This window comes from Crinia signifera, chromosome 2, assembly GCF_055691185.1.
Source record: "Crinia signifera chromosome 2, ASM5569118v1, whole genome shotgun sequence".
In the NCBI taxonomy this organism is placed as follows: domain Eukaryota; kingdom Metazoa; phylum Chordata; class Amphibia; order Anura; family Myobatrachidae; genus Crinia; species Crinia signifera.
In genome coordinates, this window is record NC_139218.1 from 65,842,363 (window position 1) to 65,860,923 (window position 18,561).

Below are 18,561 nucleotides of genomic sequence, written 5' to 3' on the forward strand. Positions count from 1 at the left end.
GGGAGCCAATTAGCCTACCAGTATATTTTTGGATTGTGGGAGGTAACCGGAGTACCCGGAGGAAACCCACGCAAGTACGGGGAGAATATACAAACTCCGCAGAGTTAGAACCATGGTGGGTATCGAACCCATGACCTCAGCGCTGTGAGGCAGTAATGCTAACCATTATACTAACCGTACTGCCCAACTACTCTGTACAATGTAAACAACATGTGACAAGTATCTATTGCTATTGAAAAGAATATGAGAGCGCAGATTGTCTGGGAAATGTCATCTGTGTTCCTGGGCAGTGACTAGGAGGTGGCTATTCAGGACACACAGACGCACTGTCTGATGGGCACGTTATGGGAGTGTCATGGGCGTGTTGCATAACTGGTTGCAATCTAGATGTCTAATTGCTTACATTGGAGGCTATTCCAGTAGTGTGTGACTCACAATCTGCAGCTAGGTGCAGGCCCATTATAAAACCGTTTGCATAATGAAGGCTGTAGCCACTTTATAGGTGACATTATTTATATACAGTATTGTCAGCATATTCCATTGCACTTTATAATTTGGAACATAATAATAAAACAAGACTGGGTACTAACAGAGGGGCCACCCTCACAATATTAAATTCTACAATATTAAAATAGGAACTACAATCATGAGGTTACTGTAAGTGCTACCGATTTCCTACTGGTCCAGCCACATTGAAAGGCTAATAACTGCTTGTGTGTTGTATGATGCATTTTAATCAGTAATACCCTTTTCAGACCTTAAATGCCATGTCGCACCTGGGAGTAGGACACGGGTCCGTACCAGGAGTGACCCGGCATTTGCAGTCTGTAAGCTCCCCGTGCGACCCAATTAATTGCTGGGTCGCTAAAGTCACACAAGGTTGGGGCAGAGCAGCGGTTTGTCATTGGGGGGGAGGCAGTGCTTGGTGGTGACAGCGCTGCCTCCTCAACAGTGTGAATGGGACCCGGGTGGCTCGACCAGGGTTACCCGTTCACACTGCACTGCAACCCGGGTCAGAGCCGTTTCAACCCTGTTTACTCGACCCGGAGTGGCGCTTTCACCCCGGGTCGAGTAACCAGTTGAGAAGTGTCTGGGGACAATTGCTTACGCGGAGGTGCTCCCCGGAGCGTCTGTTGGATGTGAATGGGGGAAAGACGGCACTCTCTTATTGTGGGGTTGCTCTTTTATTTATAAAACTTAACTTTCAATGGTATAGGATTAATATCTGGGAGCAAATCCCAGATAAAAGGAGACAAGTACAACATAAATAGACAATACACAAACAATGAATATACTGTAAATAGAATGATCAAAATTAATAAGAAATGTACGGTAGGTCACAGCCTGCGAAAATATGTAGTTGTAAATGTTGATGCGTCAGGAAAGAAGCTGTGGCAGTTTGATGCGTCACACTGAGTTATAGTGCAAACACATGGTTCAATTCAGTTTTCAATTAGATTTTGATTAGATTTGGCCTATTCGACCTGTTTTGAAGTTTTTTCTACTGCTTTTCGATTTTCACTATTTTCCATTCGATTTACTATTTGATGTGCATTCGATTTGCTATTCAATTTCAATTCGATCTCAGTGTAGGCAGTAGATTGAAATCAAATCTACTATTTGATTTCCACTAGATAGTCTTGCCTGCCAAGACTTTTTTTTCCATTCGATTTCCACTACATTGGGATCAAATCTGCATTAAATGCTAATTACAAAGCATTCAATGTGCATTCGATTTCTATTCAATTTTGCTTCTATAAACAAAATCAAATACAAATATAGTGCATAGCTCACAGTGTTTACCCACTATTAGGGGGTTATTCTAGTTCATTCTTTCTGACAAAATCCTTCTTAGATGGACAAAACCATGTGCACTGCGGGTGGGGCAGATGTAACTTGTGCAGAGAGAATTAGATTTGGGTGGGGTTTTTCTTCCAAGTGAGACCTATATTGCAGTGTAAAATAAAGCAGTCAGTATTTTCCCTGCACAGAAACAAAATAACTCACCCAAATCTAATTCTATCTGCACATGTTACATCTGCCCCCCTGCAGTGCACATGGTTTTGTACATCTAAGAAGGATTTTGTCAGAAAGAATGAACTAGAATAAACCCCTTAGTCTGTCTTGTCTGACGTGAACTGATACAGACCCTGTTTGCTTCCAAATCAACCCTTGGAAAAGTGAATTGCTACTACTTGGTTTGTCAAATTAACTAAATTAAAAAAAAATGCAGGTATTGAATATACTTGATGTTAAAAAGTAATCAATATGTGCATTATTGAACATAGATCTAAATACAGGTTCATGTACAGGTACACTTCATGTAGGGTTACCCAACAGTGTTTTGGACAGCTGTTTATCCCCCAGCACTTTGTGGAAGATCCTAGTTGCCTGTCGAGCAGTGAGTGTGTCTCAGGTTTCCATTGTATGAATGGTAGATAAAAGATAGGGTACTGTATCTGCTGTTCTTGTGTTCCACAGGTTACAGTAGGTACTGGTTGTGTAATACAATTGCAGGAGCCCCTCTATGTGGGTTCCAGAAGGATGAGAGTATCCTGGAAACAGAGGCGTAGCTAGGGCGGAGCTGGTGGACAGGAGCTGGCTGGCAACTTTTAGCCTGGGGGGCAAGTCCAGAGCACTGGCCCATAAGTAACAGCTCATCATTAAAATTTAGTTTTTTTGTTGAAAAAATATGTATTAATAAAAAAAAAAAGACAATAACGACACCATAGGCTGCTCCCCAGTATAATAACATGACACCACAGGCTGCCCCCTTGTATTAAAATAACAGAATAGGACACCACAGGCTGCTCCCTCTGTATAATTATACCAGGACACCACAGGCTGCTCCTCCTGTATAATTATACCTTACACCACAGGCTGCTCACCCGCATAATAACAAGATGACACCACAGGCTGCTCCCCTGCATAAAATGAACAGACACCACAGGCTGCCCCCTATATAAAAAGAACAGGACACCACAGGCTGCTCCCTCTGTATAATAATAATGCCATGACACCACAGGCTGCTCCCCTTGTATAATAAAAGTAATGCCATGACACCACATGCTGCTCCACCTCCACCTGTATAATAATAATGCCATGACACTACAGGCTGCTGCCCCTGTATAATAATAATGCCATGACACCACAGGCTGCTCCCCCTGTATAATATAAAAGTAATGCAATGACACCACAGGCTGCTCCCCCTGTATGATAATGCCATGACACCACAGGCTGCTCCCCCTGTATAATATAATAAAAGTAATTCCATAACACATAAATTATTATACAGGGGGAGCAGCCTGTGGTGTCATGGCATTATTATTATTATTATTATACAGGGGGACACCCCAGGAAACAGCAGAAATATATATTTTTTATTTGTAAGTTTGATCCTGATTTATGTTTCTCCATCTGTCCTGCTGCTGCTGAGGCTCCCAGCTTTTCTACACTGTTTGCTGCTTCCTGCGGCCACAGTGGCGGGTGGCGTCATCGTCATGACGTCCACACCCAGCTTCTGTCAATGCCGGGCAACAGAGGGAACAGGCGGCCGGGCCCTCCTCCACGTAGCCGTGTTCCTGCCATGCGGCCATGTTCATGTTCGGCGGCCATGTTCCGCAGACAGGTTTTAAAAGCCTACAGGAACATGGCCGCCGACAGTAAAGGAATAGGTAAGGCGGACGCGGCCTGCAGACCTCCTGTTAGAGCAGCCCGGGGGTCACATGGCACCCTGCCCCCCGGCCCAGCCCGCCCCTTCCGGTGGCACACAAGCTCCGGGCGCCAAGATGTCACCAGGCACCAGAGCCGTGCACTTTGCCGCCGGCTCATACGCACTGCTCACAATTGCTTGCCCGCTCCCCCAGCACGCCCGCTCCCCGCGTTACTGTGCACGTGTGCAGCACAGTCAGTGAGAGAGAGTGCAGCAGATCCTGGTTGCCTAGCCTGGCTGTCACTGTGTAATGGTGACGTCATCAACCAGGGACGGACCCATACACGGACAAGGTCCAAGAAAGAAGGCGCTGGATACCCACTGCACTTCTTCCCTGCACACCCACACTCCTCCTCCAGGAGCACAAGGGGGACGGGGAGATTTGGTTTGCAGCGGCGCTGGGTGAGAGACTTACCGGGTGTCCATCAACATCGTGTAGGGAGCGCTGTCACTCCCCCTGCACGCATTGACCCTCCTTCCTACCTAAGGCTGAAGACACAGGACTCCGGTTAAAAAGTTTTACTGTAAATGTTGAGGGGGGAAAGGGGGTGAGTGTTTTTTCTGTCTTGTGGGGCATTATTTATTGCTAAAGGGAGATTGTGTTACTATGGGGGAGGGGGGGTCTTCTGTTCTAGAGCACTCTCCCTATACTTGTTGCAGATAACTATCCAGCTTCCCCATCATAATGCAAGCCCCCCTCCCCCAAGGGGTTAGCTTACCCTAACCCTCCCTTCTAATTACTACTACCTTCTGCCTAAACCTATCCCCTAACCTCCCCTCCTTTATTGTCCCTGTCTTCCAAAAAAAGCCCTGGCATAATGTGCAATGGGCATTACGGTGTGTGGTATAATGTTAGGCCACGCCTGCTGTTTGCTGCGCAAGAGCTCCGCCTACTGCAAATGGGGGGGGGGGGCACCAAGCTACACCACTGCCTGGAAAGTGTCTGGAACTACTACTCTAACAATCACCTACAAAGTGAGGAAGTCCAGGGTGGGGGAGAGCTCTGCATTGCACAGCAGAGACTGCAGAGAAGATGGCTATTTTGCCTGTCGGCTTCTTCAGTGTGTGTGAGGGAAAAGTGTTCCCTTAGCTCTCTTATTGTAGTAAAATTCTCCCAGTATCCAATTGGAATAGAGGGGGCCTGGCAATCCAATGAGGCCGGAGGAGGAGGAGTTAAATAGTAGCGAATATGTAGGGAGGGCATATGTTCCTAGTGTCAGGTTGCCTGGTTAGGTCCGTATTGTCAGAGAAGCTGTGGTATTGAGCTGGGCTGGTTCCGGCGCATTCCATCAAACTGTTAGGCGTGATGAACGCAGGTGGTCAATGATCTGTCAGGAACTCCCGGCGTGTCATTTGGGTGAAGGGCATGCAAGCCCAGTGTCCCTAATGCTCAGGAGTCCAGGGTCATGTATTGGGAGTAATATAAATATGTTCCGGGTCAGAATAGTTGTTGGTGTCATGGGCACGTTTGTAATATTGTGACCTGTGTCATTGGGATAGCCATAGTTAATCCTGTGCATATTTAGAACATTTAGCATAAGGTATGATCGTGGGAGGAAAATAAATTATACATTGTGGGAAATTTATTAAGCAGAAATGGCTAAGAATACATTTATCATTTTTGTCTGTATACGGCAGTAAATTCGTATTTACTATGGCCCATATATGTCCATTCCTATTCTTTTGACAAGCGTATACGTATTCCTATTCAGGAATACGAATGCATACGGTTTTGAAAGAATAGGAATAGGAATCCCCATTCATTCGAATTGTGATTCCTAATTTACTAACCAGCCATATGTAATATACACCCGGTAATTGACCCAAAAATATGGCTGGAAAATACAAATTTTTCAAACGAATTTGGCAGACATGGGGTCCCCCCCACAGCTGTGGGCTCAAAGAGCCGCTACAAGTTTTAGAAATTAACAGGTTAAAAGATGTAGGGGATCCCCAGAATTTCTAAAACCAACACCAGGCTTAAGGGACAGTCATTGTTCCTAAAGTATGGAGGACAAAATTAATAGGGGTCCCTAGTAATACGAGAACTAGCACCGGGCACAAACAGCTAGCATGGTAATGCTGCAGCCGGGACAAATTATTTATATAAGTTCCCCCGGCCAAAGCATTCACACTGTGGCTGGTCAGGCCACGGGCTCCCCCTCCAGAATAAACCCTGCCTAGCCTGAAGCCCGGGGGCTGTCCCCGGTGCCCCAGGGCAGTGGGCACCGGGCTGATTGCAGTGTAAAAAATAGAATAATACTATTATGAATTGTTGTGGAACTATGAGTCCCAGCAAGCTGGGACTTGGAGAATTACAAGTCCCAGCATGCTTTGGATTAAAGGGCCCACTGGAACTTGTAGTTCTACAACAATTCTTTGCTAGCTGTACACATCCATTCTCAAGGCGAGATTTAACTATAAGTGGTGGAATTTACCTGACTGCTGCTAATTTGCTCAGCAGCGATTATTTATTTATATATATATATATATATAAAAAATACAGAGAACAAAGGGGCGCTCCATAGTGCATGTAAATGATGTTTAATAGAGCATACACACTCCAACAACGATAAAAGCAGTTGCTCGTACCATATAAAAAACTGCTGTGGGCTGGTTACCACAAGATGTTAAACAAATACTCCAGGCACACAGCTCCTGATGATATGCTCACCACCACCGATGGGAGGGATTCTGCATACGCTGGGTTGCGCTGCCGGGACTCCTGACCACTCGCCGGGGACACAAACACCAGGCTGGAGACAGGGTATGGCAAGACGCGGGTATCACAGGCCACGCCCTAACGCGTTTCGTCAGGGACTTAGTCAGAGGGCGTGGCTCTGTGAATACCCGAGTACAATATAACAGGCAGAGCCTCCAATGAGCTTCAAGCCTGACAGATGACATCACCCGCCGGTAACAATGTACATTTAAACAAACCACACACAGTTTGTAACATAAAAGAGCAACAAAGTGACAGCAAATGGCAAACATACACAAGTGCCAAAGAATACTGTACATGATACATATCAAATTATGAAATAACACGGATAAAACAAAAATATAGTTAAAATATCGAATAAAATCGATAATTGAAAAATTTTTTTTTTATATTCTGATATAAAAAAATCTTTTTAAAAATATACATAAAAAACAATCAATCAAAACACAAGGAGCGAAGCATATAAAATAGCTGCCATCTATTGGTTGATAAAAGGGGTGACTTCAAAGCCTTCATTTAATCCAAAAGGCACCAGTGTGTTGAGTGTGATTATCCAATGGATTTCACGTCTAATGAGCAACTTATCTCTATCACCCCCACGTAGTGGGGGGGCGGCACATGTTCAATTGCTCGAATTCTCACCCCACTTGGATCTTTATTATGAAGGGAGTTGAAGTGCCTAGGGACACTATGATTGGTCACACCATTCTTAATGTTTCGTAAGTGTTCTAGTGCTCTAATTTTCAACGGCCTTTTTGTCTTTCCTACATAATGCAAATCACAAGTACAGGATAGTACATACACTACATAAGAGGAATTACAATTTAAAAAACTGTGCGTTCTGATCAAGGAAAGTTTAGGATTCTGTAAATCTGAACCACGAGTGATATGCTTACAGACTTTACAGTGATTGCATGGGAAACACCCCTTTAAATCCAAAAATGTGGATGAAGGAGGTCTGATGTTCACTTCTTGCAATTGACTCTTGGATAATAGATTTTTCAACGTTCTAGCTTTTTTATATACGATACTAGGTTTTGTTGAGCGACACTCTTTCATCAAAGGGTCAAGTTTGAGAATATGCCAATTTTTCTCAACTATGCGCTTAATTTCATGATCCTTATCATTAAATTGAGTGACAAAAGGACATTCAAAACTGTTAGTCGAATTAGCTGTTGGTGTAGCATGTTTATATTCAATTGCACGAGCTCTTTCACGTGCCTTGGTGACAACATTACTAGGGTATCCCCTCTCATTAAACATATGAGTATATGTTGTAGCTTGAGAATCAAACAAAGTAATATCAGAACAATTCCGTCTCAGGCGCACAAACTGAGAGAAAGGAATGTTCTGTTTCCAATTTTCTAAATGACAGCTTTCAAATTGTAAATAGCTGTTACAATCAACAGATTTAAAGAACGTGGATGTCTCTATAGAGCGTGACATGGGGAATTTGTCAACGCTCAAATATAAATCAAGAAATTCAATATGTTTTTCATTAAAGTTAGAAGTGAACTTTAAATTATATGAATTAATATTGAGACCAGTAACAAAGGCATTAAAAGATGACTTTAAATCTGTTGATTGTAACAGCTATTTACAATTTGAAAGCTGTCATTTAGAAAATTGGAAACAGAACATTCCTTTCTCTCAGTTTGTGCGCCTGAGACGGAATTGTTCTGATATTACTTTGTTTGATTCTCAAGCTACAACATATACTCATAGGTTTAATGAGAGGGGATACCCTAGTAATGTTGTCACCAAGGCACGTGAAAGAGCTCGTGCAACTGAACGTAACAGCTTGTTGGAATATAAACATGCTACACCAACAGCTAATTCGACTAACAGTTTTGAATGTCCTTTTGTCACTCAATTTAATGATAAGGATCATGAAATTAAGCGCATTTTTGAGAAAAATTGGCATATTCTCAAACTTGACCCTTTGATGAAAGAGTGGCTCTCAACAAAACCTAGTATCGTATATAAAAAAGCTAGAACGTTGAAAAATCTATTATCCAAGAGTCAATTGCAAGAAGTGAACATCAGACCTCCTTCATCCACATTTTTGGATTTAAAGGGGTGTTTCCCATGCAATCACTGTAAAGTCTGTAAGCATATCACTCGTGGTTCAGATTTACAGAATCCTAAACTTTCCTTGATCAGAACGCACAGTTTTTTAAATTGTAATTCCTCTTATGTAGTGTATGTACTATCCTGTACTTGTGATTTGCATTATGTAGGAAAGACAAAAAGGCCGTTGAAAATTAGGGCACTTGAACACTTACGAAACATTAAGAATGGTGTGACCAATCATAGTGTCCCTAGGCACTTCAACTCCCTTCATAATAAAGATCCAAGTGGGGTGAGAATTCGAGCAATTGAACATGTGCCGCCCCCACTACGTGGGGGTGATAGAGATAAGTTGCTCATTAGACGTGAAAGCCATTGGATAATCACACTCAACACACTGGTGCCTTTTGGATTAAATGAAGGCTTTGAAGTCACCCCTTTTATCAACCAATAGATGGCAGCTATTTTATATGCTTCGCTCCTTGTGTTTTGATTGATTGTTTTTTATGTATATTTTTAAAAAGATTTTTTTATATCAGAATATAAATTTTTTTTTTTTCAATTATCGATTTTATTCGATATTTTAACTATATTTTTGTTTTATCCGTGTTATTTCATAATTTGATATGTATCATGTACAGTATTCTTTGGCACTTGTGTATGTTTGCCATTTGCTGTCACTTTGTTGCTCTTTTATGTTACAAACTGTGTGTGGTTTGTTTAAATGTACATTGTTACCGGCGGGTGATGTCATCCGTCAGGCTTGAAGCTCATTGGAGGCTCTGCCTGTTATATTGTACTCGGGTATTCACAGAGCCACGCCCTCTGACTAAGTCCCTGACGAAACGCGTTAGGGCGTGGCCTGTGATACCCGCATCTTGCCATACCCTGTCTCCAGCCTGGTGTTTGTGTCCCCGACGAGTGGTCAGGAGTCCCGGCAGCGCAACCCAGCGTATGCAGAATCCCTCCCATCGGTGGTGGTGAGCATATCATCAGGAGCTGTGTGCCTGGAGTATTTGTTTAACATCTTGTGGTAACCAGCCCACAGCAGTTTTTTATATGGTACGAGCAACTGCTTTTATCGTTGTTGGAGTGTGTATGCTCTATTAAACATCATTTACATGCACTATGGAGCGCCCCTTTGTTCTCTGTATTTTTTAGATATCTATTCATCCTGACCCTGGATGCCACATTTATTCAAAGGGAGCTGCAGGTCTAATTGTGGACTTTGGTGACTTTTTATTCGGAATTCCTCTTAAGGATTCATTTGCTGGACCAAATTTGGACATTTCATACTGAGCGCAGCTCACAAGTACTTTTTTCCATATATATATATATACGTACTCCGTTCCGTGTTGGGTGCCTGCGCAAATTAGGATAATAGACAGCAGGGAATGTGGAGCACTACAAACTAGTTTCTTAGTAATCGAATTTTATTATACAACGTTTCAATATCAATTCAATATTTTCATCAGGTATGAAATACAAATAAAACAACTTTACCTTAAATATCCTGTGTAGATGCCGGCGAGGAGGCGTGTGTCCGGCGTGCATTGAAATACATGGTATTTAAGGCTACTAAACATAAGTGAGAACTTGGGCACAATGAGTGTGTATTCATTTATTTGCACAATTTTCCCTATTTATCATTGTGCAGCAATAACAGAAGTCCTATTGTTGCTTTTCCCAGTCATCTACATGTCAAAATATATCATTAAAAAGTTGCAAGAGCAGTGATACCCAGCTGTGCATGATACAGGCTGGCTGCTGTAACAGCACTCTCACCACTGTACTAACCAGTGTCGCACAAGCACAGTGTAGCTGGAGGCATTGAATTCCACTTCCACTTGTTAAACGCTATAGTATTTAAAACGATCTATATACTTTTTACAATACTATTTATAAACTTACATTTTTTTTTAATTGAGTCTGTATTTAGAAAAATCCATCAAATTATGATGCTATTAGATCTCTTATCCAAGGCTAGGAATTTCCCACCTGAAATAAGTCAGTCCTACCCCTACCTTAATACATGAAAAACCCTACATAACGGGGGAAATTTACTAAAGGAAATTTGTTAAAAAATAGGTGTATTTGTATCCAGAAATACACTTATTTTTGACATTTACTATCCCGAAAATACGGCAATTCGTATTCGTATTGATGTGCTATAAATACGAATACGAATTGCCGTATTTTCGGGATAGTAAATGTCAAAAATAAGTGTATTTCCCCCAACATGTCTAGTGGCGGCATATAATCAAATCTATACATTTATATCTCATTTCAATAGGCACTTTTCTAATCCTTACGTTGGGTAATATTCACAGTAGAAATTATAATACCTTCTACGTCGTACCTGGGGCCTTGATATACAGTATAGAATTATATTGCAAGGTTTAGACAATCGTCTTCTACATACAGATAATCAAGGCAATTCAGGGCCACATGGTAATTATACATATTCAACACAAACTTATTCGTGTAGTGAATAGTAAACACCAAACAACGTGACCAAAAAAAATCAAAAAAGAATAAAAGATTAAATATTACATTATCGATAAGACATTCCTGTGGGTCTAAACACACTTAGAAATCGTGACCATATAATGACTTAATATGTTGAAAAGAATTCGGAGTTGTGCCAGTTACAAGGTTTAAATTAAAATTCGGGCATCGTCCTCTATATACTGATATTCGAGACCCTTCAGGGCCTCATAGTGATTATGCATATTCAACACTGACTTATTAATATAGTGATTAGTGAACAACGAAACGCGTGTCCAAGAAAAAACAAAAAAAAGGAAAAATTACATATTAGTCTAAGTCTAAAGCACACTTACAATCGTGACCTTATGATTACTTTTTGTATTGAAAAGAATTCAGAGGCGTGCCATTTGTGCCATGTCTTATGAAAAAACAACATTCGACCCCTAGAGGCATATACATATTTCTCGTGCATATAAGTAGTATTAACCAAATGTACCCATTCCCTAATTTCGGGGCCCTTCTGGGCCATCCAGTGACGAGCCACTATTACCTTGGCAAGGGCTGAGAGAGTTACTGCTAACGGTCTCAGCCCTTCCAGAGCCACCTCATCACTCCATATTCCCAAAATCATATTTAGCCTAGAAAAAGCCTCCACCTGGATGCCTAAATTCCTCATCACCTCCATAATTTCTACCCATATAAACTTACATTTAGCTGCTTGATGAAAGCATGGGACTGCAAGGCCAGGAAGCTTGCATGGTAACATGCACACCCTGGGCTCTCCCATCTCAGAATATAGGGCAACGCGACCCTTTTTCTAGGAACCCAGGGGACTGCCACTGCCCCCACCCACTTAATGCCACTACCTGTCAATCAGGCAGTGACAAAGGGCAACTGTGGGCAATATCCAAAGGCCCATTCTCCACATAATTGGGAATCTGTGTGCTGCATTACCTAATCAGACCCATAGTTTCTAATGCAATGCTAATATAAATACAGTATGTCAACAATTGTTACGGTATACTTTACTGACCAACCACTTTCCTACATTGTTCCTTCACCACTGTACCATTACTTTTATGTGCATCATTCTCCCTTCCACATTGATAAATCCCTTCCCAGTCACATCCTTCTCTACTGTAATACTATTTTCTTTATTTCTGTAAAATATATATTTTTATTGAAAAATTCTCTAAAACATGTAGTATGTAATGGAAAAAGAGTGGTTTTAGGGTGTGCTTATTAAAAAAAAAAAAAAACAATTAAACAAAAACTACTTTCTTGATGCTGTTTCAGGAAGCCAGTTGTGCGTACACAATCATCCTCATGGCTGTGTACTGGTGTACAGAGGTCATCCCCCTCGCAGTCACTGCATTGCTGCCCGTCCTGTTGTTCCCAATGTTTGGAATTCTGGAATCAAAGCAGGTAAAAGTTCTGTCGTATATCCTTGGCTATCGTAACAATGACAGATTTTAAGTAAATAAGCCTGGTGTGAGATGTGCCTCATATGTACGTTACTTGCCTTTAATGAAACTCAAAAATTGTCATCATAGTCCAGTTTTTAACAGTACATAATATAGCACCCTTGTGCCAAAGAGGATGGAGCTAGGGTGATGCAAATTACCTTAATATAAAGACCATACACTAGAGCGATGTGGACACTTTTCACCTGATTACAATGGATCGGGCCAAGAAATCTGGAGAAAAGTGCTCATATCACATGTGTTTGTCATCCATTCCTATCCCGTGTCCCGTGTACATCGGATTGTAGTCGGGATTGGACGTGCTGCACATCCAATCTTCTACTCAGACCGCCTCCCATAAGTGGGAAATGGGAATGCATAGGATACATCGTATGCAAAAGCACTACATACAATATATATCTATGTGATCCTGCTGCTTGGGAAGCTCTGATTGGCTACGACTTCTCCCTTTGGAGAATTCACAGTATTGTATAGGGGCCATTAATATGTTCTTACACGCATGCATGTACCAGGTAGACTATGAATAGGAAGTACACCTGTCATAGTGGAAAGCAGCCACAGGTGGCCAGCATTAAAAAAACACTGTAGCTCCCCAGATCCCTACCAGAGATTGATTAATAAGTGACATGTACCCCACATTCATGTAACAGGCTTTATAAAATGAAAGCGGAAAACTAAAGTGACTGCAAATAATGCATTCAGAATTAGTGGCAAATGTAGCTCTTTAGTATTGTATGCCTGGACAAATAGCTCAAAATGCATGTAGATTAAGCAGTGTATCTGGCTAGAGCCATTTTCTGGTACAGAACAAGGGGCCAATTCATTATTACAAATTGCCACATGAAATGAAGTATCTCACTTCTATTGAATTACAGCAGCAGCAATACAATGGGAACAATATTTGCTCCAGTACAGGGTCCTATTGAGTTTTTAAGACCTTTAAGCCATGGATCTGAGAGGTCCATTTCCTCATGAACCATAAAGCTGGCCATACATTAGGTGATTTACATGCGATTTGGGCTCTTTTCATGCGATTGCAGCAATCAATTGCATGAAAAGCTTCAAAATCACATGAGGGAGCCTGCAAGGCATACCGGCTGCAGAGGCCTGTCAACCGGGTAGGCTTGGCTGGAATCGCATACGATATATAAAATGCGATCATGCCCCTCTCCCTGGAAAGGTCCTAGGCGGCTCAAGTTGGGATTGTGGGTGACTTCTCCACTTGGAGAAGCCACCCTGGTGTATAGGGGCCTTTACTGTGAACGAAAGTCTAAACTCTAGTACCTACATTGAATATAGTTAGGCTCACTCTTATTCATGGCAATCAAATGGGCTTCTGTATATGCTGGGTAAGTCTACATCTATAAATATATGGAGGGTACTGATTGGAATCCCCCACTGCTCATATAACTTTGGTCAAACAATTGAGAATGATAAAGTACAGAAGTTCAGAATAAGTTTGGTGTCCCTGACCAGCTTTTATTAAGATTCTTGCTGCAGTATAATGTGATCAATACTTTGTTGCCACAGTTATTATCAAACCAATTTTCGTGATTATGATCAACATTGTATATTTGATTATTATAAGGTTAGAGCAGTGGTTCTCAAATTAGGTCCACAGGGCCCCTCACAGTTCATGATTTCCAGGTGCATCTCAAACGGACACATTTTAAAAATCCATAGGTGACCTGAAAAAATGCGAACTGTGTGGGGTCCTAAGGACCAAGGTTGAGAAATTGTGGATTAGAAGGGGAGGAGTTGATGTAGAGGTAGAGATGCTTGAGTTAAATTCTGTAGAATATGGGAGATATAGAACAGTGAATGTGGTGTAACAAGAAAGGGAGATGAGCCTTGCTTGAACATTCAGGATGCATTGCAGAGAGGAAATATGGATGAGAGGAAGGCTAGATAGTAGGTGTTGCAGTAGTCAAGGTGGGAAATAACAAGAGACTAGATAAGGGTTTTGTACCATTCTGGCTGTGAAAGTGGTGTGAGAAAGATGATACAAAAGAGTCCAAAACATTACACTTACATAGTGCACCTGGGGAGCAGGTAAGATGATGATCTTGTCAGCCATGGAGGAAGCAAAAGGGCGGTAGAATCCCTACAGGTGGAAATGAGTAGGGATTTGCACATATTAAGCTTTAGACATCCTGGTGGAAATAGTAGAGAAGCTTTTGGGTGCATGAGAGTCTTGGGGAATCTTGTGTGCCATCAGTAAAGAAGTAGCAGAAGAGATCAAAGAAGATATGAATTCACAGCGAGTTTGGCAGCTGACATGGCTGTTGGGTTATTCTCTTTCTTCAGGTCCACCTTACTGCTAGTCCAATTTTGGTAAGCATTTACATAAGGAACATTGTTTTATGTAAAAAGCAGTTTACAGCAAATTGTCCTTACATTTCCAGCTTATGTATTACATTAATAAATGGCATTTTAACATTTGAGAAGCTTGTGTACATTAAAATATTGTATATTGTATGGCTTCCAAAATTTGGCAACAAATACTCAAGGTCTTTTGATTTGTCTCTTGCTGCTCTTTTATGGCTGACATTAACGTGAAATTTAGTTATGTAGATAGTCCCCTTTCTGACTCACTTACTTACTGTTGACTTTATTTTGATCTTTAATTCCAAATATTGGGACAGTTGTGTTTAAACATCTCCATAGCTGGCATTTTATATATTTTTCTGTCTGCAGTCCTGTGCAGTCTGTGTAACTTTTCTGACAATTACTCTTGCTGTTTTCCCCAGGTGTGTATGCAGTACCTGAAGGACACAAACATGATGTTTGTTGGAGGACTAATAGTGGCAGTGGCTGTGGAACACTGGAACCTACACAAAAGAATCGCACTGAAGGTTCTGCTTATTGTTGGAGTTAGCCCACCCCTGTAAGGATCTTATCTATATATTATTAGCAGAATGTCAGTGATTTGTTTCTATGATGCCATTGAACATCATATAACCAATGAAACCTCTTGGTCCATAGATTTGCCAATTTATATTATTATTATTATTATTATTATTATTATTATGGTATTGTATTTGGTTACATAATCTTTTAGTTATCTGCCAAAATGTCTGTCTACCATTTACAATGTTTCACCATTGTGACAGTTGGCAAATTCTCCCTGGGTGATCTGGAATATGTAAGCTGCTGCATGGTCTGGGAACTGTGACCGTTATTTGCAGCCATCCATTAAGCTGCTGAGCTGCTGGGCATGCCCCCACAGCTGCGAAAATGGGGGCATGGCCTCGCGGGAGAGCCGTGAGTATAGGCCACACCACGACATTTCCGGCGAGCTTCTGAGTGTCCCTCCTCCTTCATAGAAGTTGGGAGGTATGCGATGGATTTATTTGCAAGTTATAGTTTATTTACAAGACCACGATATAGGTATTGACATAGTGTATCTAATTCAGAGGTGGAGACTATTGCAGCCGCATCTTTTTGCACAGAGCAAATGCATCTTTATATAGTGCTGCATCACTCAACAGCTGCGCAGCGATGCTAATCCTCCTCTACGCATACAAAGATGCACCATTGGACATTGCACCAACCCTATTAAGGTGCATAATGTCCGTGTGAACGTGACAGCCGGCACTAAAGTAACTACGGAAAAAGCTGGAGTCACTGTCTGGCCCCACTCCAGTAACACCTAATAAAATTGCATTTTACTAAGTGCAAGTTATTATATTTTTAAAAAAAATTCATTTATTTCAAAACATCGTAATAATGAAGCTGAAAGAACAAAAGCCGTCATTTACATAAAAATGATACAAACAAAACAATTTGTTAACTGAAGACCGTAGAAACAGACCATCACCTGAGTATTATAATTAAAGAAATGAAAAATAAAGAACCAAAGCTGGAGAGTAAGAAAAGTACAGACAAAAAATAGCAAAAGGAAGAGGAATTGGAGAAAAAGAATGTAGCTGAGAAGAGAAAAAAAATGGAGGCCTGAGGAGTATAGGGGACAAGACTGCCTCCAAGATAACCAATAGAACAGTTAGGACTAAGGGACCAGCATGGGCATAACTATGGTGGGTTCAAGGGGTGCCATTGCTATGGGGCCCAGAAGCTTAGGGGGCATGGACCCAGGTGATAAAGTTGAATTCTAATTTCCCTGATCTGCCTGCTAAGCAAATGGTCTGATCCACTGCCGAGCCTGAATTATGTGACTTTACATTTTCAGTGAGATAGGTATGTGTGTGTAGTTTATAAAAAAAGAGTTCTTCTCAAGACGAGAAAGAGGAAAGGGTTGTCACTGGTGTGGTGCACCTGGAGGAATTTATTACAGTAAAATTTAACCTTTATTGATCATTTTTAAAAAAATGCAAAATATAAGAACACACATAAGACAAAAAAATATAGACGTGATTGACAAAGATAGAATAGGTGTGTTTAAAATTCGGTGGCTTCCTGGCAACGCATATGTAATTGAAGTTGGTATCGGTATAATTTTATTATTCTTTACACAGGTAATATTGACACCATGATGAAAAGAAATCGTTCTTGTACTGGTATTGTACTCAAAATGGTGTCACAAATTATTCAAGCTGCTACCTCTATTCTTGTACTGCTGTAGCACCAATCAATGAAATGTGGACTGTTTGTCCTCAGACTATTATGCTGAGATTGCAACAATGTCTCTGCTGCAATTATGTCTTCTAAAAGTAGTGACACTTGTGGCGACCCCCAATATATTGGGGAGTGTAACAATTGCAAAGGATGATGTAATGGCTTGTTATAGAAATGCCATGATATTCAAAATACTATCCTTATGCGTTATATGTGTAATGCGCTCTATAGGCAATCTGGAGGGCTGACAGCACGGTTTATAATAATAAAACCGTATTATTCAGGATTGTATTTTAGAGTGCTATACACATCCTGTGTTAGTACATACAGATTGTTATACAGTGTTTTGTGTGCTGAGAGATCCACTAATGTGTCTCAGAGTCACCCCCCCTGATTCAGGATTTATTTCAAAAACGGTTTAGAGATGTTAATCAAGTTAGTGCTCAGAGACACAGAAAATCCCTATTGTAATCACAGCTCTGTGGCTGTATAGGGACAATTTCTATAGAACGCAAGGTCACACACTTTCAGAGGCATAGACCTTTAAATGGTAGGTATATACGGTGGGTGCTGCTACAGACAGATACTTATTAACTCGTGGTATGCACTCTCTCCACCAGGTGCTCTATAGATACATTGAGTCAGTGGTGGTACGAGTGGTGCAGCTGATACCCTATGTAGGGATTTTTAGGAACCTGTGGAGAAATACAATTCAAAATGCATTCCTATCAATATGCATTGCCTGTCAGCGCACGGCTAGCCGGCAAACGCTTCGCATTTAGCTTTTTCAAGGCCAAAGTTTAGTGTATGTTATAATGGTAGCATTTAAACTGGATGGCACTGTACTGTGACATAATCTGATGTGCTCATTGTCATGTGAAGGGCAGAATAATGTTAAAAAATAAGAACCTGGGCACTATCATGTAGAATATGAATTTGAGGTGCTATACTGTTGCTTCAGGACGCAGGCAAAGTGTGCCTTGGATGCATGTGCACATTGGAAACCTCAACTGCTTGAGACCACCACTGAATCAGGCCCAGTACGTTGTAAAATAAGTTTAACATTACCAATGTGAGCATTTTGAAACATGTGCAAGGTCAGACTGTAGGAACCGCTTTATCATTAGCATGTTAATATTACAATAACTGATTCTTGTAGTTTAAAATGGATGCAACTTTTTCTAATTGCGTTTTTGTTTTGTTTATACTGTCACTAGACTAATGTTGGGATTCATGGGAGTCACAGCCTTCCTGTCTATGTGGATAAGCAACACAGCAACTACAGCCATGATGGTTCCTATTGTGCAAGCGGTCTTGGGTCAGCTGAGTAACACGGAGCAGGAACCTTCCATCTTGGATACGGATGGACAGACAAACCCGGCATTGCAGTTGGATGAGAAGAATGCCATCAGCATGATTGACATGCAGAGTAAGAACAATATTTGTATTTCACGTTGATTGAAAGAACGATACAAAGTGAGCAATATATGTTACAAAAGCCAGGTGTT

The 18,561-nt window shown here is 41.2% G+C and overlaps 1 protein-coding gene across 2 annotated transcripts in view; it reads left to right on the forward strand.

Annotated features, from left to right (window-relative positions):
• LOC146059767 (Na(+)/citrate cotransporter-like) overlaps positions 1–18,561 on the forward strand; it is a 96,277-nt gene that overhangs the window by 46,112 nt on the left and 31,604 nt on the right. For both annotated transcript variants that reach the window (XM_083172268.1, XM_083172267.1), the window contains exons 3-5: positions 12,291–12,419; positions 15,229–15,365; positions 18,271–18,482. In XM_083172268.1, coding sequence (XP_083028394.1) covers positions 12,291–12,419; positions 15,229–15,365; positions 18,271–18,482 — 478 coding nt within the window. The remainder of the gene's footprint in view (positions 1–12,290; positions 12,420–15,228; positions 15,366–18,270; positions 18,483–18,561) is intronic.